Here is a 27,547-nt window from a genome sequence, read left to right as displayed (position 1 = left end):
GCCCATCCTGCGGTCATGTGATGTGGGCGGTCAGGAGCCATGACGCGCAGCTGTGCTGACCAGGAGACTTCTGGGCATTCTGCGACCCTGTGGTTCGATTGGTGCATGACGCTTGGATATGACACAGGTATGCAGGTACTATGTAAGTGGTTGCCCTATTTGTTGAACAGGCTGTCTCCTGATGAATATGGAAGCTGGATTGGCTGCTTGTATCTTTTGGCGCTAACCCCATGAAGGATCCGGATTAGATATGAGGATCGCAATAAGAGCCTTGACATTGGTGCCCTGTAACCATGGATATACTAATGCTGATACCTGATTGGTTTAACAGAAGATAAACATTACACTGTCACTGCATTATATCTGTTTTTGTTATCTTTTCATCATTATCTATACTATGTGAGATTTTAGGTCTTTCTATATGTATTATGTAATTGTCTGATCTATGTTATATGTCACATTTTTTAAGTAATTGGGGCTGGCTGGTGATTGGTGCCCTGTGTGGTAGCCACACCATTTAAGCCGGCATTTTGTATCTTGGTGTATGCTTGATAAAGACCAGTGATCTGGTCGAAACGTCGCTGTTTTATGGCACAATAAAAATTTTTTTTTGATACTACAACACCCAGTTGGAGCGCTGTTCATCTTCTTTTGGACTTCTGTCTGTCTTTCTGTCTGTCACGGATATTCATTGGTCGCAGCCTCTGTCATGGAATCCAAGTCGCTGATTGGTCTCGCCAGCTACCTGTCATGGCTGCCGCGACCAATCAGCGACGGCCACAGTCTGATTAGTCCCTCCCTACTCCCCTGCAGTCAGTGCCCGGTGCCCGCTCCACACTCCCCGCAGTCACCGCTCACACAGGGTTAATGCCAGCGTTAACGGACCGCGATATGCTGCGGGTAACTCACTCCGTTACCGCCGCTATTAACCCTGTGTGACCAAGTTTTTACTATTGATGCTGCCGATGCATCATCAATAGTAAAAACATCTAATGTTAAAAATAATAAAAAAAATAAAAAATCATTATATTCTCACCTTCCGCCGCCTTTCCCGCTCCTCGCGAAGCTCCGTTGACCGCTCCATGCAAGCGGCAGGTTCCGGTGGCAAGGATGGTCTGCGAGAATGACCTGCCATGATGTCACGGTCATGTGACCGCGACGTCATCACAGGTCTTGCGCGAGAAGGACCTGTCGTGACGTCACGGTCATGTGACCGCGACACGGTCATGTGACCGCGACATCATCACAGGTCCTGCGCGCCTGCGCGAGAAGGAGGCTATAGAGGTACAAGGGGCCCTCGAAAGGTGATTATATGTTTATTTTTATTTTTTAACCTGTGACATACGTGACTGGCCAATATGCTACGTAGCTGGGCAATATACTACGTGGCTCTGTGCTGTATACTACGTCGCTGTGCAATATATTATGTGGCTCTGTTCTGTATGCTACGTCACTGGGCAATATACTACGTGGCTGAGCAATATACTACGTCACTGGGCAATATACTACGTGGCTGGGCAATATACTATGTAACTGGGCAATATACTACGTGGCTCTGTGCTGTATACTACGTCGCTGTGCAATATACTACGTGGTTGGGAAATATACTTCGTAGCTGGGTAATATACTATATGACTGGCCAATATACTATGTGGCTGGGCAATATACTACGTCACTGGGCAATATACTACGTGGCTGGTCAATATACTACATGGCTGGGCAATATACCACGTGGGCTGGGCAATATACTATGTGGGCTGGGCAATATACTACGCGGGCTGTGCAATATACTACGTGGACATGCATATTCTAGAATACCCGATACGTTAGAATCAGGCCACCATCTAGTAAAAACATAAGGTCCCATGGGACCATAGGGGATTCTATGTATTAATAAACACTAAAGGGCTTCCATTAAAAGACCGAAACCGATCAAAGAGTGTATAAATAACCTGCCAATAATGAATTAAAAAACTAGCCCCATGAGTCAACACCATAGTATTCATAGAAAGTAAATTATAATTGTCTACCTATATATAAATACACCATTCTCATCACATAGAACAATAATTATCCAGCCTCATGAGCCAAACCATAGAATTCATAATAGGTAATCAAATTGTAGCTGCCCAACCGCACACAAATACATTACTCCTATCCCATGAGCCACCAAATGTCTATCTTAATAAGTCAACCTGTTGACACAAATGACTAGTACCCAAAAGGTCTAAAAACACAAAAAGGTGGGAAGGGTTTTTGGGGGGTAAAAACCAACGAACGGTATCATTCCAGGTAGCCATATCTAATTAAATAGAGGTTCTTCATTGTAGTTAGATCCAAAGTGTGCCATTCATATTCATAATCCATGTCAAAAAGAACTCCAAGGCGAATGTATTTGAATTTAGTTGCATAACTCAAATCCTATTGAAGAATCCAATCTCAACCCAAGAATCCAGTAAAGAGCAATTATTCATTAAGCCACCAGGCTTAATCGTGGGATAGTGCTCAGGGGGTCCTTTTCCTGTGGTGATTGCAACATTTGCTCCCACATGGGTTCTACTAGAGAGCAGTTTATTAACTCTATTGATGGTAGAGTGCACAGACTTAAAGGTTATGTCAACTGTAAGACTAAATGTGTCATTTATGCCCTAATTTGCCCATGCCAGAAGGTATATGTTGGTCAGACTTCTCAGGAGTTGCGACGTCGGGTCCAGAAGCACTTCTTGACGATCAATTTAGCATCAAGTGATCTTCTTAAGGGGAAAACATTGACTCCAGTGGCGACCTATTTTTTGTCATGCCATTCAGGCCGGATTTCGTTTTTTTAATGGAAGCCCTTTATTGTTTATCAATACATAGAATACCCTATGGTCCCATGGGACCTTATCTAATATATAATTGCCTAGAATACTACTTCCTGCAATTTGTGCCAACTTCCGTGGCTTTGTCAGGAGCTAATGTCCGGAGCTAATGTCCGGAGATAATGTCCGGAGATAATGTCCGGAGCTAATGTCCGGAGATAAGTGACGTCACCAGTGTCCTACACCCAGGCAGAGCACAGGGGCCCCAGGCAGCATATGGGGCCCCAGGCAGAGCACAGTGACCCCAGGCAGAGCACAGGGGCCCCAGGCAGCATATGGGGCCCCAGGCAGAGCACAGGGGCCCCAGGCAGCCTATGGGGCCCCAGGCAGAGCACAGTGGCCCCAGGCAGAGCACAGGTGCCCCAGGCAGCATATGGGGCCCCAGGCAGCATATGGGGCCCCAGGCAGAGCACAGAGGCCCCAGGCAGAATATGGGGCCCCAGGCAGAGCACAGTGGCCCCAGGCAGAGCACAGGGGCCCCAGGCAGAAGATGGGGCCCCAGGCAGAGCACAGGGGCCCCAGGCAGAGCACAGGGGCCCCAGGCAGCATATGGGGCCCCAGGCAGAGCACAGGGGCCTCAGGCAGCATATGGGGCCCCAGGCAGAGCACAGTGGCCCCAGGCAGAGCACACACCAAATCGGAGGCCGAGGGGCCCCGCCAACCAAATCGGAGGCCGAGGGGCCCCGCCAACCAAATCGGAGGCCGAGGAGCCCCACCCACCAAATCGGAGGCCGAGGGGCCCCGCCAACCAAATCGGAGGCCGAGGAGCCCCACCCACCAAATCGGAGGCCGAGGGTCCCCGCCCACCAAATCGGAGGCCGAGGGTCCCCGCCCACCAAATCGGAGGCCGAGGGTCCCCGCCCACGAAATCGGAGGCCGAGAGTCCCCGCCCACCAAATCGGAGGCCGAGGGGCCCCGCCCACCAAATCGGAGGCCGAGGGGCCCCGCCAACCAAATCGGAGGCCGAGGGGCCCGGCCCCGCCCACCAAAGCGGAGGCCGAGGGGCCCCGCCCACCACATCGGAGGCCGAGGGGCCCCGCCCACCAAATCGGAGGCCGAGGGGCCCCACCAACCAAATCGGAGGCCGAGGGGCCCCACCAACCAAATCGGAGGCCGAGGGGCCCCGCCCACCAAATCGGAGGCCGAGGGTCCCCGCCCACCAAATCGGAGGCCGAGGGTCCCCGCCCACCAAATCGGAGGCCGAGGGTCCCCGCCCACCAAATCGGAGGCCGAGGGGCCCCGCCAACCACATCGGAGGCCGATGGGCCCCGCCCACGAAATCGGAGGCCGAGGGTCCCCGCCCACCAAATCGGAGGCCGAGGGTCCCCGCCCACCAAATCGGAGGCCGAGGGTCCCCGCCCACCAAATCGGAGGCCGAGGGTCCCCGCCCACCAAATCGGAGGCCGAGGGTCCCCGCCCACCAAATCGGAGGCCGAGGGTCCCCGCCCACCAAATCGGAGGCCGAGGAGCCCCGCCCACCAAATCGAAGGCCGAGCGGCCCCGCCCACCAAAGCGGAGGCCGAGGGGCCCGGCCCCGCCCACCAAAGCGAAGGCCGAGGGGGCCCCGCCCACCACATCGGAGGCCGAGGGGCCCCGCCCACCACATCGGAGGCCGAGGGTCCCCGCCCACCAAATCGGAGGCCGAGGGGCCCCGCCAACCAAATCGGAGGCCGAGGGTCCCCGCCCACCAAATCGGAGGCCGAGGGGCCCCGCCCACCAAATCGGAGGCCGAGGGTCCCCGCCCACCAAATCGGAGGATAAGGGGCCCCGCCCACCAAATCGGAGGCCGAGGGGCCCCACCAACCAAATCGGAGGCTGAGGAGCCCCGCCCACCAAATCGAAGGCCGAGCGGCCCCGCCCACCAAAGCGGAGGCAGAGGGACCCCGCCCACCAAATCGGAGGCCGTGGGGCCCCGCCAACCAAAGCGGAGGCCGAGGGTCCCCGCCCACCAAATCGGAGGCAGAGGGACCCCGCCCACCAAATCAGAGGCCGAGGGGCCCCGCCCACCAAAGCGGAGGCCGAGGGTCCCCGCCCACCAAATCGGAGGTCGAGGGTCCCCGCCAACCAAATCGGAGGTCGAGGGTCCCCGCCCACCAAATCGGAGGCCGAGGGTCCCCGCCCGCCAAATCGGAGGCCGAGGGTCCCCACCCACCAAATTGGAGGACGAGGGGCCCCACCAACCAATTCGGAGGCCGAGGAGCCCCGCCCACCAAAAGTAAGTGCGGCCCCAAAAGTAAGTGCGCCCCCGGGTGCAAAAGTAAGTGCGCCCCCGGGTGCAAAAGTAAGTGCGCCCCCGGGTGCAAAAGTAAGTGCGCCCCCGGGTGCAAAAGTAAGTGCGCCCCCGGGTGCAAAAGTAAGTGCGCCCCCGGGTGCAAAAGTAAGTGCGCCTCCGGGTGCAAAACTAAGTGCGCCCCCGGGTGCAAAAGTAAGCACGCCCCCGGCCCCGGGTGCAAAAGTAAGCGCGCCCCCCAGTCCCGTGTGTGAAAAGTGCTGCTGTAAAGCTGGTAGCGCTGTTCAAGCACCATGTATTTCCTTCAGGAAATGCCCATCTAATATATAATTGCCTAGAATACTACTTCCTGCAATTTGTGCCAACTTCCGTGGCTTTGTCCGGAGCTAATGTCCGGAGCTAATGTCCGGAGCTAATGTCCGGAGATAAGTGACGTCACCAGTGTCCTACACCCAGGCAGAGCACAGGGGCCCCAGGCAGCATATGGGGCCCCAGGCAGAGCACAGTGGCCCCAGGCAGAGCACAGGGGCCCTAGGCAGCATATGGGGCCCCAGGCAGAGCACAGTGGTCCCAGGCAGAGCACAGGGGCCCCAGGCAGCCTATGGGGCCCCAGGCAGAGCACAGGGGCCCCAGGCAGAGCACAGTGGCCCCAGGCAGAGCACAGTGGCCCCAGGCAGAGCACAGGGGCCCCAGGCAGAACATGGGGCCCCAGGCAGAGCACAGGGGCCCCAGGCAGAGCACAGGGGCCCCAGGCAGCATATGGGGCCCCAGGCAGAGCACAGGGGCCCCAGGCAGAGCACAGGGTCCCCAGGCAGCATATGGGTCCCCAGGCAGCATATGGGGCCCCAGGCAGAGCACAGTGGCCCCAGGCAGAGCACAGAGGCCCCAGGCAGCATATGGGGCCCCAGGCAGAGCACAGTGGTCCCAGGCAGAGCACAGGGGCCCCAGGCAGTTTATGGGGTCCCAGGCAGAGCACAGTGGCCCCAGGCAGAACATGGGGCCCCAGGCAGAGCACAGTGGCCCCAGGCAGAGCACAGGGGCCCCAGGCAGAACATGGGGCCCCAGGCAGAACACAGGGGCCCCAGGCAGAGCACAGGGGCCCCAGGCAGCATATGGGGCCCCAGGCAGAGCACAGGGGCCCCAGGCAGCATATGGGGCCCCAGGCAGAGCACAGTGGCCCCAGGCAGAGCACAGGGGCCCCAGGCAGCATATGGGGCCCCAGGCAGAGCACAGTGGTCCCAGGCAGAGCACAGGGGCCCCAGGCAGCCTATGGGGCCCCAGGCAGAGCACAGTGGCCCCAGGCAGAACATGGGGCCCCAGGCAGAGCACAGGGGCCCCAGGCAGAGCACAGGGGCCCCAGGCAGAGCACAGGGGCCCAGGCAGCATATGGGGCCCCAGGCAGAGCACAGTGGTCCCAGGTAGAGCACAGGGGCCCCAGGCAGCCTATGGGGCCCCAGGCAGAGTACAGGGGCCCCAGGCAGCATATGGGGCCCCAGGCAGAGCACAGGGGCCCCAGGCAGCATATGGGGCCCCAGGCAGAGCACAGTGGCCCCAGGCAGAGCACAGGAGCCCCAGGCAGAACATGGGGCCCCAGGCAGAGCACAGGGGCCCCAGGCAGAGCACAGGGGCCCCAGGCAGCATATGGGGCCCCAGGCAGAGCATATGGGGCCCCAGGCAGAGCACAGCGATATTTTGGACCACTGTGCGGTGTTTCAGACCCCCTGTGTGATGTCTGGGGCCCTGTTCTTAAGTATATTAAAGATTAAAGTAACGTATATTAAAGTATATTATAGATCAAATTTGACACGTTTATGAGCACCATTGAGTGATATACTCAAGAATGACATAATTTTTCAACATTTTATGGTTTCAAACTGTAAACACTCAGAGTTTTTTTTACTTCAACCAGAAAACCTTAACGGTTCATAAAAAACTTGACTGTTCAGGATATGATAAAAGTCATAGTATTCTGAATCTTTAACTTATAAAGATACCTTTACATGGGGTGATTATTGGTTCCAGAGAGGCTTTCGGACGATAATCGTACACATGGCTGGTGACAGGACAATACAATATAAACGTTCAAAGGTAAACACTGATAACATTAAAATCTAATATATAATTGCCTAGAATACTACTTCCAGCAATTTGTGCCAACTTCCGTGGCTTTGTCCGGAGATAATGTCCGGAGATAAGTGACGTTACCAGCGTCCTACACCCGCTCAGGGTGGACAAAGATATATGCCTTCGTGGTGCGCGGCACTTTTCTGATTGGTTGCCGCCTGCCGCGAGCGACCAATCAGAAATGTGCCGTACTGTCAAGAATTGTCAAGAGCTGGTGAGTGCAGCCATTTTTTGTTCTTTCTTACTATTATTTATTAATTGTATTATTCTTACATTTGAATAAATAAAGTATATATGGATTCTAGGCTCCCGATTCTTTAGAATCGGGCTGCCATCTAGTGTCTTTATAAAAAGACTAGATGGTGGCCCGATTCTAACGTATCGGGTATTCTAGAATATGCATGTCCACGTAGTATATTGCCCAGCCCACGTACTATATTGCTCAGCCCACGTATATTGCCCAGCCCACGTAGTATATTGCCCAGCCACGTAGTATATTGCCCAGCCACGTAGTATATTGCCCAGTGACGTAGTATATTGCCCAGCCACGTAGTATATTGCCCAGTAACATAGTATATTGCCCAGTGACATAGTATACAGCACAGAGCCACGTAGTATATTGCACAGCGACGTAGTATATTGCCCAGCCACGTGGTATATTGGCCAGTCACATAGTATACTGCCCAGCTACGTAGTATATTGCCCAACCACGTAGTATATTGCACAGCGACGTAGTATACAGCACAGAACCACGTAGTATATTGCCCAGTGACGTAGTATATTGCCCAGCCACCTAGTATATTGCCCAGTTACGTAGTATATTGCCCAGTGACGTAGTATACAGCACAGAGCCACGTAGTATACAGTACAGAGCCACGTAGTATATTGCCCAGCCACGCAGTATATTGCCCAGCCACGTAGTATATTGCCCAGCCACGTATGTCACAGGTTAAAAAATAAAAAATAAACATATAATAAACATATAATAAACATATATTCACCTTTCGAGGGCCCCTTGTAGTTCTGTCGCCTCCTTCTCGCGCAGGTGCGCAGGACCTGTGATGACGTCGCGGTCAAATGACCGTGACGTCACGGCAGGTCCTTCTCGCGCAGGCGCGCAGGACCTGTGATGACGTCGCGGTCACATGACCGTGACATCATGGCAGGTCCTTCTCGCAGACCAAACTGGCCACCGGAACCTGCCGCTTGCATGGAGCGGTCACCGGAGCGTCGCGAGGAGCGGGAAAGGCGGCAGAAGGTGAGTATATAATGATTTTTTTTTTTATTATTATTTTTAACATTAGATGTTTTTATTATTGACGCTGCATAGGCAGCATCAATAGTAAAAGCTTGGTCACACAGGGTTAATAGCGGCGGTAACAGAGTGAGTTATCCGCGGCATAACACGGTCCGTTACCGCTGGCATTAACCCTGTGTGAGCGGTGACTGCGGGGAGTATGAAGCGGGCGCCGGGCACTGACTGCAGGGGAGTAGGGAGGGACTAATTGGACTGTGGCTGTCGCTGATTGGTCGCTGGAGCCATGACAGGCAGCTGGAGAGACCAATCAGCGACTTGGATTCCATGACAGACAGAGGCCGCGACCAATGAATATGCGGGACAGACAGACAGACGGACGGAAGTGACCCTTAGACAGCTATATAGTAGATAAGGTTTACAAATTAAGGGGTTCTTCATAAATATAAATTATATATATATATATATATATATATATATGTCTTTTTTTCAATTGAATTATTTATAATAAAGATGTTTTCAATTATATGTTTATATACATTTCTTTCTATTGAATTATTTATAATAAAAATGTTTACAATTATTTCACATGTGTCAACTATGTGTCATATTATATGCTTTTGGTTGGGGTATAGGGTGTATGGTTGGTTGTTCATATGTGAGTGTGCATTCCCGGGGATGAATGCTCTGTGTTTGGTTGTATTTGCAGGCTTTGTATGGGGTACATGCATGCTCTATATATAAAATTGGCCTGGGCTGGGGTCAATACCCCTTGTTTCTGGTGCTAATTGTCTTATATCTATTTTTCCCTTCCTATTATGGTATTAGATATATAACATTGTATACATCGGGCGGCTTTTTATTATTATTATTATTTCCACTCCAGCCTGCGCTTGTACACCCTTTATCTCTGCTTTTATGGCAGGAATACAGCCAGGAATTTTCTCCCTTCTGATGCGCGCGCAGTTATCCAGCCTGCTCTCGAATCTCTACATATGCAGCGTCCTCCTGGTTCTTCATAGCATCCGTAGCTGCATTTTGATTTGTATCGGCTAGTTCTCTTCTTTCTGCCTATACTACGCATGCGCGGGTATTGGGCCGGTGCTCCTATTTGCGCTTGCGCATTTTTTGCTTAGACCTTTGCAGCTGCTGTTGTTGTGCTCCGGCCCACGCCTGCACACTTTTCTCTGTTCTGTGTCATGACGAATGCGGTCTCCTGCCTCTTTGACCTGATTACGGCGAACAGCACCGGTAGGCTATTAAGCACGGGATTGTTTTGTATATATATCCATGATTTGACTACACACCTCGCACTTTCCCTGACGAAGCCTCATCTTGGAGGCGATACGCGTGGGGCCATGTCCTGTCTGACATCCTGGGACCTCTAAGCCTGGTCACTTTTCATGCATTTGGATGATAGCGGGTAATATTTTCCCCTCTTTCTCCTTTCCCCTCCTATTTTCCGTTTTGGAGATGGCTTATTAGTCATCTGTTTGGCTACCTAGGTCTTTTACTTGGATGAGGCACTGAGTGGGTTACTCTGATATATACTTGTATTACCCATTTAATCATCTATTTATATAGGAGGTTCTAGGTGCCTCATGAGCCATTAGGTTAAGAGTATATTATATATTTTATATCTATGCATGTATATATGTGTATACTATAATATGTATCAGGCTGTATATTGAGATTTATATTGTAAATTGAGAGTTATATTGTATAATTAGGATGGTAGCAGTTGTGTGGTTATTTTATTTTTAATTGTGTTTTAAATGTTGTGCACCAATAAATTGGATTTTTTCATATATAAAATACTGCAGTGGTGTGCATATCTTCAGTAGTGGTTTTTTTCTCTTTTGTTCACTGCTATCTTCTACTGATTGCACCCCAGCTTTGATATATATATATATATTTTATTATTATTTATTTATTTTTTTATATAGTAGTGCGCCCGGTTTGTCTACATTTTGATGCTGTATCAGCGTACTCAGGAGAAGTTGCATTACAAATTGTATGGTGCAATTTCTCCTGTTGACCTTATCAAAATGCAATATTTTGTGCTAAAAACATATTTGTGGGGAAAATTAGATTTTGTTTATTGTTACGGCTCAACGTTATAAGCTTCTGTGAAGCACCTGAGGGTTCAATGTACTTATCACACAACTAGATCAGTTCCCTGAAGAGTCTAGTTTCCAAAATAGTGTCATTTGTGGGGGATTTTCACTGTTTAGGCACATCAGGGGCTCTCCGACATCGCATCCGCCAATTGTTCCAGCAAATTTTGCATTCAAAATTCCCTTCCGAGCTCTGCCGTTCGCCCAAACAGTGGTTTTCGCCGTCATATGGGGTATCGACGTACTCAGGAGAAATTGCACAATACATTTTGGGTTCCTTTTTTTTTTTTTGTTCATTTTCTCAAAATAAAAAAAAATTAGATCTGAAGTAAATTGTTTGGAAAAAAGTTAAATGTTCATTTTTTTCCACATTCCAAAAATTCCTGTGAAGCACCTGAAAGGTTAATAAGCTTCTTGAATGTGGTTTTGAGCACCGTGAGGGGTGCAGTTTTTAGAATGGTATAATTTGGGGTATTTTCTATCATTGGAACCCAAAAAAAATTGACTTCAAATGTGAGGTGGTCACCCCAAAAAATGGTATTATTAAAATGAGAAATCGCTGGTCAACTTTTAACCCTTATAACTCCTAACAAAAAAAATGTTGTTCCAAAATTGTGCTGATGTACTGTAAAGTAGTGGTAAATGTTACTTATTAACTAATTTATGTGACATATCGCTGTGATTTAAGGGCATGAAAACTCAAAGTTGGAAATTTTCAAAATTTTCACTAAATTTCCATTTCTTCACAAATAAACACAAGTAATGTCAAATAAATGTTACTGCTATCATGAAGTACAATATGTCATGAAAAAAACAGTCTCAGAATCACCGGGATCCATTGAAGCGTTCCAGAGTTATTACCTCATAAAGGGACAGTGGTCAGAATAGTAAAAATTGGCCTGGTCATTAAGCTGCACACCACCCCCAGGGGTAAAGGGGTTAAGTGGTTATAAAAGAAAATAACACTATGTAATACCGGGGGGGGGGGGGGGGGGGGAATATGTTCTGGCTGCTGGATAAACAGCCAGGATCCAAAGACCAAGATGGATGAAAGTGGTTTGTCAGTGCCTTTCAAAGTCGATGCAACTCCTTCTTCATGACATAAGGGTATACATGACTCAGGTGAGCTTCACTAACGACCCCTTGATGCTCCACTCCTTAACGAAGCACTAAAAGGTCCAATCCCTTAACACTAAATAAAATCCCCCCCCCAATAAAAACATTAGACATATTGGATTTAAATGGCCACAGCAGCCTTTATTAACATTTAATACAAAACTTATCAAAACAATAACCTCCCGAGGAAAGGGGGGGTGGTCCTCAAAGCCCCAACAATGTAAGCCTCAAATATCCAAATCCCAACTTTTGGCCCCTCTGGTTAAGTCTTACCCCCAGCCGCTATGCACCAGCTCAGAGGCAGATAATGACTAAGGCTAGTTTCACACTAGCGTTTACCTGATCTGCGGCAGGCTGCGGATTTCCTCCGTGAAGCCCCGCCCTCGGCCGCACCTCCGCCGCTAGCTCCGCCTACTTCTGCATGCGGCCCGCATGCGACCTCCGTACCTATCTTTAACATTAGGTACGCAGGTCATGCGGCTGTATGCGGATGCTGCCGCATGCGTCGTTTTGACGATGCGGCGACCAGCGTAGGACGCAGCCTGTAGCATTTTTTTTTTCCGCATCGTCAAAACTACGCATGCAGCACCTTCACCTTCAGGCTTCTTCACCTGACTCCAAATCCACATGTCTTACTCCCACTGCACCATTCCGCGCCATGAAACGAGATACTGCTCTGTTAACCTTAATCCTAGCCCTATTAATCCCATCAGCAGACCGGGTGCCTCTCCAAACCTTACGGGGAATAATATCTGACCAGACCACCAAGACCTTCGGAAACATGGCCCATAACCTCAACATGTCAAATTCAATGTCTTTTTATCAACTCTCTGCAAGGCCTTTAAAGGGAACCTATCACCCCGTTTTTTTAAAGATTAGATAAAAATAGTGTGAAATAGGGGCAGAGCTGGGCTTTACATTAGTGCCCTTTTGGAGCCTTTAAACCCCCGTTAGGCTGCCGAAATACCTTTGTGAAGTGGCCGTTTTCTGCTGTCACTCAAGTTGGTCAGGTCGGATGGGCGTGGTCACAGCGCTGTTTCTCCCCCAGATCAGGCTCATCATTACGTTGGTGGCGTAGTGGTGTGCGCATGTCCAAGGTCCAGAATCCTGCACAGGGGAGTGAAAATAGCAGCGATGTCCGTTATTTCATTGGTGGTCGGTAGGCGCGGCCATCTTGCTTTGGCCGCGCGTGCGCAGAAGCGGCGCTCTGCTGGCCATGGCTTCAGGAAAATGGCCGCGGGCATCCGCGCGTGCGCAGATGGCTATCGCGGCGGCCATTTTCGTGAAGCAGAGTTCGCATCTCGGCTTCACGAAAATGGCCGCCGCGATAGCCATCTGCGCACGCGCGGATGCCCGCGGCCATTTTCCTGAAGCCGCGGCCAGCAGAGCGCCGCTTCTGCGCACGCACGGCCAAAGCAAGATGGCCGCGCCCACCGACCACCAATGAAATAACGGACATCGCTGCTATTTTCACTCCCCTGTGCAGGATTCGGGACCTTGGACATGCGCACACCACTACGCCACCAACGTAATGATGAGCCTGATCTGGGGGAGAAACAGCGCTGTGACCACGCCCATCCGACCTGACCAACTTGAGTGACAGCAGAAAACGGCCACTTCACAAAGGTATTTCGGCAGCCTAACGGGGGTGTAAAGGCTCCAAAAAGGCACTAATGTAAAGCCCAGCTCTGCCCCTATTTCACACTATTTTTATCTAATCTTTAAAAAACGGGGTGATAGGTTCCCTTTAACCAAGTCATTCCCCCCTAGATGAATAACCACCACGTCCGGCGCGCGGTCCAAACGAAAAAGCGATGAAATTTGGGTAACCATTGCTTCCTGACCATACCCCTTTTACCGATCCAACGTATAGTTACCGACTACCGCGAAAAGCCTAGCTGCCGCCCATCCGGGCGGACCGCTGCCCTCAATGCAGCCCAGAACACGAACGAGTGTCCCATTATCCAAACGAGTCTCTTACCATCCTCTGAAATAAAAGAAAAGGAAAAACGACAACACCTATTTATTTTAATCAAAACCAATTACTTAATCCAGGCTAATAATATTACATCAAATCGGCACGAATGTACGACAGAAACCTTGCCGATTCCCAACGCCCAATCATCTTCACCATCTCATCCCCCAAACCCAATCTGGCTGCTTCCGTCGCTGCCCCAATCCGGAAAGAATGTCCATTGTAATCTTTCGCTGAAATGCCCCCTGCCTCCAGACAACGTCTAAAAACTGTAATGAACTGAAAACGTGACTGGAAAGAGCCATCTGCCTGCACCAATAACGGTTCATTCAAAATTCCATCCCTGCTCATAAGAGTTCTAACACAAGCCACCGGGCATAACAGAGAGCCCTCCAGTCGAAATAGTACCACTTTACAACCATTCCCAAACACATCCATCTCAGAAGAACGAATGAATACCACCACCCTATCTTTGCAAACATCCACATCCTCTCTTAACAAACCGCCCTTCTTGCACCTAGAGGGGCTAATCAGTTCTCCCAGCCGAAAAGCTCAGTTTAAGGCCAATGTAAAAGCCACTTTAAATAAATCAACTTCCCAATCGGAAAAACACACCGCCGGTAGCTGCCCCCCAATAGTCAACAATACCTCAAAAGACACAGGACGTCTACCATCAACTGCCTTCCACCTTTTATTCCAACTCCTTACCAATTGACGTGCCAAGAATGATTTTGTTTCATCTTTAAGACCTTTGACCTTGAAGCCAAAAGACAAACCCGCTAAAAACTTATTCATCTTCGCAACCGACCAACCTAAGGGTACCGTCACACGGTGGCATTTTCAACGCTACGACGGCACGATTCGTGACGTTCTAGCGATATAGTTACGATCTCGCAGTGTCTGACACGCTACTGCGATCAGGGACCCTGCTGAGAATCGTACGTTGTAGCAGATCGTTTGAAACTTTCTTTCGTCGCTGGATCTCCCGCTGTCATCGCTGGATCGTTGTATGTGACAGCGATCCAGCGATGCGTTCGCTTGTAACCAGGGTAAACATCGGGTTACTAAGCGCAGGGCCGCGCTTAGTAACCCAATGTTTACCGTGGTTACCAGCGAAAAAATAAAAAAATAAAAAAAAACGTACATACTCACCATCTGATGTCCGTCAGGTCCCTTGCAGTCTGCTTCCCGCTCTGACTGTCTGCCGGAAAGTGAGAGCAGATCACAGCGGTGACGTCGCCGCTGTGATCTGCTTTCACTTTACGGCGGCACTCAGTCAGAGCGGGAAGCAGACGGCAAGGGACCTGACGGACATCAGATGGTGAGTATGTACGGTTTGTTTTTTTTTACTTTTACGCTGGTAACCACGGTAAACATCGGGTTACTAAGCACGGCCCTGCGCTTAGTAACCCGATGTTTACCCTGGTTACCAGCGAACCTCGGCATCGTTGGTCGCTGGAGAGCGGTCTGTGTGACAGCTCCCCAGCGACCACACAACGACTTACCAACGATCACGGCCAGGTCGTATCGCAGGTCGTGATCATTGGTAAATCGTATAGTGAGACGGTACCCTAACTCCCAATAATGTCCTAACACCAACAATTCCATCTCTTAACCCCTTTACAACCAAGGGTGGGTTTGCACGTTAATGACCGGGCCAATTTTTACAATTCTGACCAATGTCTCTTTATGAGGTTATAACTCCAAGACGCTTCAACGGATCTTGGCGATTCTGAGATTATTTTCTTGTGACATATTGTACTTCATGACAGTGGTAAAATGTCTTCGATATAACTTGTGTTTATTTGTGAACAAAACGGAAATTTGGCGTAAATTTTGAAAATGTCACAGTTTTCAAATTTTTTATTTTTATTCTCTTAAACCAGCGAGTTATGTGACACAAAATAGTTAATAAATAACATTGCCCACATGTTTACTTTACATCAGCACAATTTTGGAACCAAAATTATTTTTTGTTAGGGAGTTATAAGGGTTAAAATTTGACCAGCAATTTCTCATTTTTACAACAAAATTTACAAAACCATTTTTTTTAGGGACCACCTCACATTTGAAGTCACTTTGAGGGGTCTATATGGCTGAAAATACCCAAAAGTGACACCATTCTGAAAACTGCACCCCTCAAGGTGCTCAAAACCACATTCAAGAAGTTTATTAACCCTTCATTTGTTTCACAGCAGCAGAAGCAACATGGAAGGAAAAAAAATAACATTTTACTTTTTAGTCACAAAAATAATCTTTCAGCAATAATTTTTTTATTTTCCCAAAGGCAACAGGAGAAATTGGACCCCAAAAGTTGTTGTCCAACTTGTCCTGAGTACGCTGATACCCCATATGGGGGGGAACCACTGTTTGGGCACATGGCAGGGCTCAGAAGGAAAGGAGCGCTGTTTGACATTTTCAAGCTAAAATTTGCTGGAATTGAGATCGGACGCCATATCACGTTTGGCGAGCCTCTGATGTGCCTAAACAGTGGAAACCCCCCACAAGTGACCCCATTTTGGAAACTAGACCCCCTAAGAAACTTATCTAGGTGTGTGTTGAGCACTTTGAACCCAAAAGTGCTTCACAAAAGTTTATAACGCCGGGCGTGAAAATAAAATATTCTTTTTCCCACAAAAATGATCTTTCAGTCCCCAATTTTTTATTTTCCCAAGGGTAGCAGGAGAAATTGCACCCCTAAAATTGTTGTCCAATTTGTCCTGAGTACGCTGGTACCCCATATGTGGGAGAAAACTACTGTTTGGGCACACTTCGGGGCTCGGAAGGGAAGTAGTGACGTTTTGGAATGCAGACTTTGATGCAATGGTCTGCGGGCATCATGTTCCATTTGATGAGCCCCTGATGTGCCTAAACAGTCGAAACTCCCCACAAGTGACCCCATTTTGGAAACTTGACCCCATAAGGAACTTATCTAGGTATGTGGTGAGAATTTTGAACCCCCAAGTGTTTCACTAAAGTTTGACGCCCGGCATGAAAATAAAAAATTCTATTTTTTTCCCACAAAAATGATCTTTCAGTCCCCAATTTTTTATTTTCCCAATGGTAACAAGAGAAATTGGACACCAAAAGTTGCTGTCCAATTTGTTCTGAGTACGCTGGTACCCCATATGTGGGAAAAAACTGGGCACTTCGGGACTCAGAAGGGAAGCAGTGACGATTTGGAATGCAGACTTTGATGGACTGGTCTGAGGGCGTCATGTTCCGTTTGCAGAGCCCCTGATGTGCCTAAACAGTAAAAAAAAACACAAGTGACATCATTTTGGAACCTAAACCCCCAAGGAACTTACTTAGATGTGCCCCCTCTTTGGAACTAATCTACTGGTTCCTGTAAAGTAAATTAGTAGTGCATGGAGGTGTGGTACAATTTGAAGCAATCCTTCACACACAGGCCAGGTTTGTCGGGGCAGATGTCGCATTGATAGATGGTGTCCTTGCATATTCCTCTTTTGTAGCACACTCGGCACCTTTTTTGCGGCTTACCTTTTCTATCAGTTGGCGGAACCACCTCTGGAAAATGCTGACCTGGTACGATACGAGCACCCTCAGTTCCGGAAAAACTGGGGCCCGCTCCTTCCCTCGTGCCAAACATCAGGGCCTTAACCACTACCTCCTGGAACTGAAGGTACGACGTATAAGTGTGTCGTGCACATCGTGACAGCAGGAAAGCGTTGAGCATTGCCATTTGTATGATGTACACAGACAGCTTTTTGTACCACACCTTGGCCTTTCTCAAAGCACTGTACGGTTGGAGGAGTTGATCAGAGAGATCAACGCCCCCCATGTTTTTGTTGTACCCCAGTACACAGTCCGGTTTGCTGACCTGTGTAGATGTACCCCGTACACTGCTGAGGGCACTGCCATCACCGTGTATTGTGGTCAAGAGAAGGACATCCCTCTTGTCCTTGTACTTGACCACCAGCAGGTTGTCGCTACATTGGTCTTTGCTCTCACCTTTTCTGAGCATCTGCCCAAGTAGCGTCTTTGGGAGGCCTCTCTAATTTTTGCGGACAGTACCACAGGCTGCGGTACCTCGTTCAGAGAGGGATTTGTAGAGTGGGATGCTGGAATAAAAGTTATCGGTGTAGAGGTGACAACCTTTATCCAGCAGTGGGTGCACCAAATCCCACACAATTTTCCCACTCACTCCCAGGATGGAAGGACACTCAGGCGGTTCAATCCTGCTGTCCTTCCCTTCGTACACTCTAAAGCTGTAGGTGTACCCTGAGGTACTCTCACACAGCTTGTAGAGTTTGATTTCGTACCTGGCCCTCTTGTTGGGCAGGTAATGACGGAATCTGAGCCGCCCCTTAAAATGAACCAAGGACTCATCCACGCAGATGTCCCTTTGGGGCACGTACACTTCAGCAACAGGGTCAAAATTGGGGTCATCTCGTGTGGGACACCGTGCATTATCTTTGTAATGCAGGAACTTATGGATGGCCTCAAAACGCGTCCGAACCATGACCATTCGGAACACTGGAGTGTTATATAAAATATCTACACTCCAGTATTGTCGAATTTCTGGCTTCTTCAGGATCCCCATGTGGAGGACCAGGCTCCAAAACTGCATAATTTCAACTGCGTCTACAGGAGACCAGTTAGAAAATGATGAACCGGGGTTTTGCTCCAAAAATTGCCGAGCATATAAATTAGTTTGCTCCACCATGAGGTTAACAAAATACTCAGAGAAAAAGACTTTGAAAAAATCTATTTCTGTGACGCCGGTGGTGTCAAACTTGATTCCTGATTCTGCCACAAAATCAGGAATCAGTGGCTCGTAATTTTCGGGGGGCGAGGTCCATATGGGGTCCAAAGAGGGGCGCGCTGGTTCATCTTCAGGAGTGGGCGCTGCCTCATCTTCTGTCCTGGGGCGTCTGCGCAGGACCCGAGGAGGAAGATGAGGAGGAAGAGGAGGAAGAATCTGAAGAGTAAAGGAATGTGGGATCCTCTCCTTCCCTATCAGTGTCGGAGGCAAGGAAAGAATATGCCTCCTCCGCTGAATAGCGCTGCTGTGACGAACGGGACATTTTTTTTTTTTGAGTATGGTGTTTGGGTGTACTTTATTGGTGACTGTGTATGTGTGGGGGGATAGTGTTTGGTGCAAACTATTCTGAAAAGAAAAGACTAAAGGAAAAAAAAAGCAAATAGGGGAAAAAAATACCTGTGAAAGGAAAAGTCTAAAACAGCAGGCCCTAGCTCTGATAAGTGAACTGTGTCACTTATCAAAGTTCGGCGGCTGCTGGGTGTGTGAACTGGGATGTGAGAAAAAAACGGCAGCCACGAGAGCTCTGATAAGTGAACCGCGTCAGAAAGATCGGGCCGGGATCGGGGATAAACACGTTTGTAGTATCTCTTCTTTCTTTTGTCTTCTTTCTTCTGTCTTCTTTCTTTTTTCTTTAGCAAGAATTGTGGTGTCACAGGCTACTGTGGCACCACAAGTCTCAGCACAGGAGGGGATCTGTCAAGTGTGACCGCTCTGCAGGAATCCTCACCAAGTGTGAGGATTCCTGCAGAGCAGTCAGACAGGTCAGGGACAGGTGAGACAGGTCACAGAGCGGTCATACCGCTGCTATGGCCTGTCATTGGTGGGATCGAATGATCACCTCGATCCCACCAATCAGAGTAGGCCCTGGTGACGCCGGTGTTGCTAGGCACCAGCCTATGATCGGAGCTCACAGCTCCGATCATAGGCAGATCACCATTAGGGCACACCGCTGCTGTGCCCTGTGATTGGCGCGATTGACGATCACATTGATCGCGCCAATCAGAGCTGTAGGATCCAGAGCAGGGCACAGGAGGCAGGGCACAGCAGGCTGCGGAGCAGGTAGTTACAGGCAGGTCACAGCGCGGTAACACCGCTAATCCGGGGGTTGCCAGGCATCGGCCCCAGGATCGAGTACATCGGTACTCGATCCTAGCCTGGAACCTCACTGTTTCAGCCAATCTGATTGGCTGAAACAATGAGAAAGGCTGTGATTGGCTGTTCTGAATTGAACAGCCAATCACAGCGATCGGGGGGCGGCGCCATACCCCAAGATGCCGAGGCCATCTTCCGTAAGGTAAGATAGCGTCGGAATTTTAATGCAATCACCGCGACTTAAGCCGCGGTGTCGCATTAAAGGGCATGACGTACTATCCCGTCGGTCATACGGGCCCACCTCACCTCGACGGGATAGTACGTCTAATGTCAGAAAGGGGTTAAGGAAGCCCTCCACGTTTCCCACAAACTCCAAACCTGACCATATTGCAGCCATGATCCGTCAGACAGCGATCTGGAGAACAAATCCCTCACAGCCCGCAGGGCAGGTTCCACAACTCCGCTGGACACTCCGGGCCCGATGCCTCCGCTCGTGGTGCCAATTCCCGAAATCGCTCTTATTGTAATCGAAAAAGAGCATCAGCAATAGGATCAAATTATGGTAACTTTACCTCAGACACAATCCACAGATTAAATATCAAACCTAAAAGACCGAGTGTTTCAGCACTTTCACTAACGCTGACGACGGTGCCGATAAAGTATTTAAAGTACGGGATAGTACGTCATATGCGATCGGCCGCACTCACGGGGGGAACGCGGCCGATCGCGGCCGGGTGTCAGCTGACTATCGCAGCTGACATCCGGCACTATGTGCCAGGAGCGGTCACGGACCGCCCTCGGCACATTAACCCCCGGCACATTAACCCCCGGCACACTGCGATCAAACATGATCGCAGTGTTCCGGTGGTATAGGGAAGCATCGCGCAGGGAGGGGGCTCCCTGCGTGCTTCCCTGAGACCCCCTGAGCAATGCGATGTGATCGCGTTACTCCGAGGGTCTCTTACCTCCTCCTCCTCCCTGCAGCAGGCCCGGATCCAAGATGGCCGCGGCATCCGGGTCCTGCAGGGAGGTGGCTTCACTGCGCCTGCTTAGAGCAGGCGCCGGGAAGCCTCCAGGATCTGTGCACGTCAGATCGCCGATCTGACACAGTGCACAGCAAAGTGTCAGATCGGCGATCTTACACTATAACATGATGCCCCCCCCCCTGGGGCAATGTTATAGTGTAAAAAAAAAATATTCACATGTGTAAAAAAAAAAAAAAAAATCCAAAGAAACCAAAAATATTGTTCCTATAAATACATTTCTTTATCTAAAAAAAAAATAAACAATAAAAGTACACATATTTAGTATTGCCGCGTCTGTAACAACCCGACCTATAGAACTGTCCCACTAGTTAACCCCTTCAGTGAATACCGCAAAAAAAAAAAAAAAAAAAAAAAACGAAGCAAAAAACAATGCTTTATTATCATGCCGCCAAACAAAAAGTGGAATAACACGCGATCAAAAAGACGGATATAAATAACCATGGCACCGCTGAAAACGTCATTTTGTCCCGCAAAAAACGAGCCACGATACAGCATCTTCAAAGAAAAAATTAAAAAGTTATAGTCTTCAGAATAAAGCGATGCAAAAATAATTATTTTTTCTATAAAATAGTTTTTATCATATAAAAGCGCCAAAACATAAAAAAATGATATAAATGAGGTATCGCTCTAATCGTACTGACCCGACGAATAAAACTGCTTTATCCATTTTACCAAACGCGGAAAGGTATAAACGCTTCCACCAAAAGAAATTCATGAATAGCTGGTTTTTGGTCATTCTGCCTCACAAAAATCGGAATAAAAAGTGATCAAAAAATGTCACGTGCCCGAAAATGTTACCAATAAAATCTTCAACTCGTCCCGCAAAAAACAAGACCTCACATGACTCTGTGGACCAAAATATGGAAAAATTATAACTCTCAAAATGTGGTAAAGCAAAAAATATTTTTTGCAATAAAAAGCGTCTTTCAGTGTGTGATGGCTGCCAGTCATAAAAATCCGCTAAAAAACCCGCTATAAAAGTAAATCAAACCCCCCTTCTTCACCCCCTTAGTTACGAAAAAATTAAAAAATGTATTTATTTCTATTTTCCCATTAAAGTTAGGGTTAGGGCTAGGGTTAGGGTTAGGGCTAGGGTTAGGGATAGGGTTAAGGCTACAGTTAGGGTTGGGGCTAAAGTTAGGGTTTGGATTACATTTAAGGTTGGGAATGGGGTTGGGATTAGGGTTAGGGGTGTGTCAGTTTTAGGGGTGTGGTTAGGGTTACCATTGGGATTAGGGTTAGGGATGTGTTTGGATTAGGGTTTTAGTTATAATTGGGGGGTCTCCACTGTTTAGGCTTATCAGGGGCTCTCCAAACATGACATGGCGTCCGATCTCAATTCCAGCCAATTCTGCGTTGAAAAAGTAAAACAGTGTTCCTTCCATTCTGAGCTCTCCCGTGCGCCTAAACAGGGGTTTACCCCAACATACGGGGTATCAACGTACTCAGGACACATTGGACAACAACTTTTGGGGTCCAATATCTCCTGTTACCCTTGGGAAAATACAATACTGGGGGCTTAAAAATATTTTTTGTGGAAAAAAAAAGGATTTTTTATTTTCACGGCTCTGCGTTATAAACTGTAGTGAAACACTTGGGGGTTCAAAGGTCTCACAACACATCTAGATGAGTTCCTTAGGGGGTCTACTTTCCAAAATGGTGTCACTTGTGGGGGGTTTCAATGTTTAGGCACATCATTGGCTCTCCAAACGCAACATGGCGCCCCATCTCAATTCCTGTCAGTTTTGCGTACTCAGGACAAATTGGACAACAACTTTTGGGGTACAATTTCTTCTCTTACCCTTGGGAAAATAAAAAATTGGGGGCGAAGAGATCATTTTTGTGAAAAAAATATAATTTTTTATTTTTGTGGCTCTGCATTATAAACTTCTGTGAATCACTTAATGGGTCAAAGTGCTCACCACACATCTAGATAAGTTCCTTATGGGGTCTACTTTCCAAAATGGTGTCACTTGTGGGGGGGTTTCAATGTTTAGGCACATCAGGGGCCCCCCAAACGCAACATGGCATCCCATCTCAATTCCAGTCAATTTTGCATTGAAAAGTCAAATGGCGCTCCTTCGCTTCCAAGCTCTGCCATGCGCCCAAACAGTGGTTTTTAACCCCACATATGGGATGTCGGCGTACTCAGGACAAATTGTACAAGTTTTGGGGTCCATTTTCTCCTGTTACCCTTGGTAAAATAAAACAAATTGGAGCTGAAGTAAATTTTTTGTGAAAAAAAGTTAAATGTTCATTTTTATTTAACATTCCAAAAAATCCTGTGAAACACCTGAAGGGTTAATAAACTTTTTGAATGTGGTTTTGAGAACCTTGAGGGGTTCAGTTTTTAGAATGGTGTCACACTTGGTTATTTTCTTTCATACAGACCCCTCAAAATGACTTCAAATGAGATGTGGTCCCTAAAAAAAAATGGTGTTGTAAAAATGAGAAATTGCTGGTCAACTTTTAACCCTTATAACTCCCTAACAAAAAAAAATGTTGGTTCCAAAATTGTGCTGATGTAAAGTAGACATGTGGGAAATGTTACTTATTAAGTATTTTGTGTGACATATCTCTGTGATTTAATTGCATAAAAATTCAAAGTTGGAAAATTGCGAAATTTTCAAACTTTTCGCCAAATTTCCGTTTTTTTCACAAATAAACGCAGGTAATATCAAAGAAATTTTACCACTATCATGAAGTACAATATGTCACGAGAAAACACTGTCAGAATCATCAGGATCCGTTGAAGCGTTCCAGAGTTATAACCTCATAAAGGGACAGTGGTCAGAATTGTGAAAATTGGCCCGGTCATTAACGTGCAAACCACCCTTGGGGGTAAAGGGGTTAAGGTTGTCACCACTTCCATGTGTTCACATGGAAAGCAAATCTTTTTGTCTCTAACCTTCCCCCATAAAGACAACGCCACCACTGTAGGAAACACATGACGCAAAATCCGATTCCCGTTAAACCATGTTCAAACCAAACTCGAGGCCATTCCGCCACCAGCCAGCTCCCTTGAAAAAAACAAAACAAAGCCGCGCCTTTCGTTAACCCTTACAACGAAACCCAGTGCTTCCGCATCAACCGCCGGTGGAATCCACAAAGATCTGCCGTTGTAACCTTCAAGAAAATTCACGTACGGCCCCCGTCTCCTGGATTCCCATGATTTCCTCTGCTGAGCGGGCTCAGTTCCAGTGCCGGAGCCCCTGCTCCAGTTCCCGGCCTCATACGCTGTCTCGCTGAAGATGAGGGGGAGGCTGACTCCTCTCACTGCTGCAGGCCTGCCGTACAGCAGGATTCCTCCCGGCAGTGTGACGCGAGGCCACTGGACCAGTGCCTGCATTTTCAACTGGACAGTGCCCGGAGGGGCTTCTAATTCGGCGCCGGACCCGGGGGGTGACATCAGGGCTTAAGCGCGCCGGAGGCCTAGACCTCCGTGGCCGGTACACATCCAGAGGAGCCTGAGATGCTCCGGCCACCAGCCCCTGTAGCATGCTGTTGATTGAAGCCTGCAACCATCAAGCGCCTTTTTTTTTTCCCCGCTGCGTCCTGCAAACGCTGCAGCAGGGCCTCACATTCATCCTAGAAGTACATCACAGCTTGTCACAAAGGTGGGTACTCAAAATGGTTGTTCTGCTAAGATTTCTTCCCCCTCTTACAATGTCCCCCCTGTAACTCCTCCTCCAACCCATCCTTCTATAACTGAACCCATTACCCCTACATCGCTAGTGGTTGTGAAATTCACAACCAACCAATGTTATTGATGATGTTGTTTTTATTTGGTCTGGTGGATGGGACACACTAAATCAATTTTTAACGGATATTAATAAAAATCAGTATTTTTTAAATTTTACCTCCACCACCAGTACCACGGAAATCAATTTTTTAGACTTAAAGATTTTATTGAAAATTTGCAAATTCACACTTGCACTTTTACTAAACCAATGGACACTAACAGCTATATCCCTCTGGACAGCTGCCACCTCCCTGGCTGGCTGCTTAATATTCCAGGCAGCCAGTTTACCAGGATTCACCAAAATTGCTCTAGGCCTCAGGACTTTGAGGCAGAATCACAAATACTGACTAAAAAAGGGTATAATGCAACAATGTTAGAAAAATCAAAAACAATGGCCGTGAGTAAACCTAGACAGGAACTTATTAATCCAGCCCCAAGAGTAAAAACAACTCTGGAATCCATCCCTATTATCACCAAATACAATTCAAATTCATATTTTCTCCGCAAAATAGTCAGTAAACACTGGCATATTCTAAAGAATGATAAAATACTGGGAGAAAATATTAGCAATCGGCCACATTTTGTATACAAGAAGGGTCAAAATCTGGGAAATATGATTGTCCCTACAGTCCAGAAAAAAGTCCCTCTGATACAGCCTTCGTTTACACTCACTAAACTGAAAGGTTTTTTTCCATGCCGCAAATGTAATGCATGCAAACTAACAACAACACAGAAATGCACAAGTATAAAAAAAGGAGATAGGACTATCCAAATCAGGGACTGTATTACATATTGCACAACAGGGGTCATCTACACCATTGAATGCCCATGTGGCAAATTTTATGTGGGAAGAACAAAAAGACCCTTAAAAACAAGGATGAATGAGCATATCCGGAACATCAAAAAGAAATTTAGGGGTCATCCACTTTCCCAACATTTTTTGGAATATCATGGCGGAACACTGCAAGGGATGAAAATAACAGGCATTGCGGTGGTACATCGCCATTGGAGAGGTGGTGACTTTATAAAAGCAATGTCACGGGCAGAGACAAAATGGATTTTTATCTTGGACACTCTGGCACCGAGAGGATTGAATGTGAATGTTGAACTTTTTGGCTTTTAATGAAACAGTCCTTATCAAGCAGCTATATAAGGTTGACGAGTACGAGGCAGGGACCAACCCTGAGGAAGGAGACAGGCGTCTCCGAAACGCGTTGGTTGTTTGGTCCTAGCTGCACTTCGTACTCACTCTCCGGGGGTTACGGTCACGTGGCGATTATGTCACTCAGGTCCTGCGCACCGCTCATATTCACCGCCGCTACTGCACACAGCGGTGGCTCTGCAGGATCCCGTTTCCACCCGGAAGACTTTTGGTGGTGGCTTGCCGCCAGCCTTGGCAGCCACCCGCTCACATCTCACATCTTACTTGCCGGAAAACTTCTGGAACAGAATCAAGGTCTAAGACTGTCAGCCAGCAAAGGAGGTAGGAAAGAATTTTTCTGAAAGCTCGGTACGCTCTTTGCTCTCTGAAGTGAAGACACCGGGTTCTTAGTAGCACCCATTTGAATGTCAGACCTTTATTCAGGGTCATTTAAAATTTAAGTTGTTTTTAAAGGTTCTTCAGCCCTTTTAATAGCACTATTTAACTCTCTATTATCCGTTCCGTTACCCGTTACCTGCACCAGCGCACACCTATATATACCCTGTGTGTATATCTATCTATATATATATATATATATATATATATATATATATATATATATATATATATATATATATATATATATATATATATATATATATATCTGTTTTGTTCCATATGTTTACCCACTGTTTGCTAGGATAAGATGCATTGTGCTTTACTTGTCTCTCCACAGAAAATAACACTAGACCTTTAAGTTAAATCTTATTAATTATTATTATTACTATTAATAATAAATAATATTGATGATGAATGCCATCCATTATTTTTTATCTATTATCTTTTTTTTTTTTGCTGTATTGTATTTTCGGTTTTATAATAACTTGCCCTATTTTACATAAAAATACTGGGTTGTGAAATGAATTTACTATACTTGCCTAAATCTAACACCTGTGTATTGCACCTAGCTCATCAAAATAGGACAGGCTGCATTCACATTGTTCTGCAGTGAGTCATATGTAGTGAAAGTGCATGGTTATGTATAACATGATAAAAGGTGATGTATTCTATTTCTAGAAGTGCTAGCTTAGCACTATATAAAGCACAGCAACAAGGCTAGAAATAAAACACATGTACTTAAGACATGATCTAAATGTATCCTAAGCAATATGAAAATTTACAGTTCAGATATTTTAATTAGGTGGATGTTATCAAGAAAGCTTATTATCAAGAAGATGAAGGAGACAGCTCAGATGTGTCACCACGCGAAGTTGGACATAACATTTACATCCTTGCTTTGCAGGTCAGGCCTTAATCCGTTTTTTCTTACCTTGTAAGTGGTATAATAGTATTATATTTCCTATACATAGGCTATTGAATAAGTTACCACAAAGTAATAATGAAATAAATGTTTATGTAATATAATGTCATCCTTTTGCTTTGTAATAATGTAAAGCTTGCTATGTACTGTCAGCACTCATACAGGAACACCCAGGTAACAAGTTATTCACAAACTTATTGGAGGATAAGACAGGAGTGGCACAAGAAGCAGTGTGTCAGCAGTATTAATTCATGAGCAGAATATCAGACATGTCCTGAATGCCAACTGCTCCGCTGCGTGTAAAAAGATATGTGTCTGTCACGCAACATGTAGGAAAGGCTAAGTGCAATATGAAGGGATAAGGGAAAGGGAACCAAACACTAGGGAAGGGGGAGCGGAGACCCCTAGACAGATCTAATGGGACGCTTTCTGCCCTATCATCCCTATATGGATTCCACACCTATCGCCAAACAGGATACCTAATCCCTGGCGATAAGCCCTGCATCGGGAAGGACAGGATGAGCACTAGTCAGTCTTGACTACCACTAGAGACAGTATAAACGAAACAAGGGAGACACTTAGCTTGAGTAGACTCAGAGAGAAACATGGACGTCCTCCAAACACCAGAGAGGATGTTAGCAGACTGCTGCAGCTCCAAACCTCAACAGTGAAGTGCAAATATAAAATATCACCCGCACTTGCCAGCAGCAAGCATGAAGTATATCAACATTCAGGTCCAGG

At 47.5% G+C, this 27,547-nt stretch overlaps 1 protein-coding gene across 2 annotated transcripts in view; it reads left to right on the top strand.

Annotated features, from left to right (window-relative positions):
• ITPR3 (inositol 1,4,5-trisphosphate receptor type 3) overlaps nucleotides 1-27,547 on the top strand; it is an 825,364-nt gene that overhangs the window by 559,113 nt on the left and 238,704 nt on the right. For both annotated transcript variants that reach the window (XM_077295501.1, XM_077295502.1), the window contains one exon: nucleotides 26,687-26,788. In XM_077295501.1, the coding sequence (XP_077151616.1) occupies nucleotides 26,687-26,788 (102 nt within the window). The remainder of the gene's footprint in view (nucleotides 1-26,686; nucleotides 26,789-27,547) is intronic.

This window comes from Ranitomeya variabilis, chromosome 3 (genome assembly GCF_051348905.1).
Source record: "Ranitomeya variabilis isolate aRanVar5 chromosome 3, aRanVar5.hap1, whole genome shotgun sequence".
Lineage (NCBI taxonomy): Eukaryota > Metazoa > Chordata > Amphibia > Anura > Dendrobatidae > Ranitomeya > Ranitomeya variabilis.
Note: the sequence above shows the minus strand (reverse complement) of the source record. Positions and strands in the feature narration are given on the sequence as shown.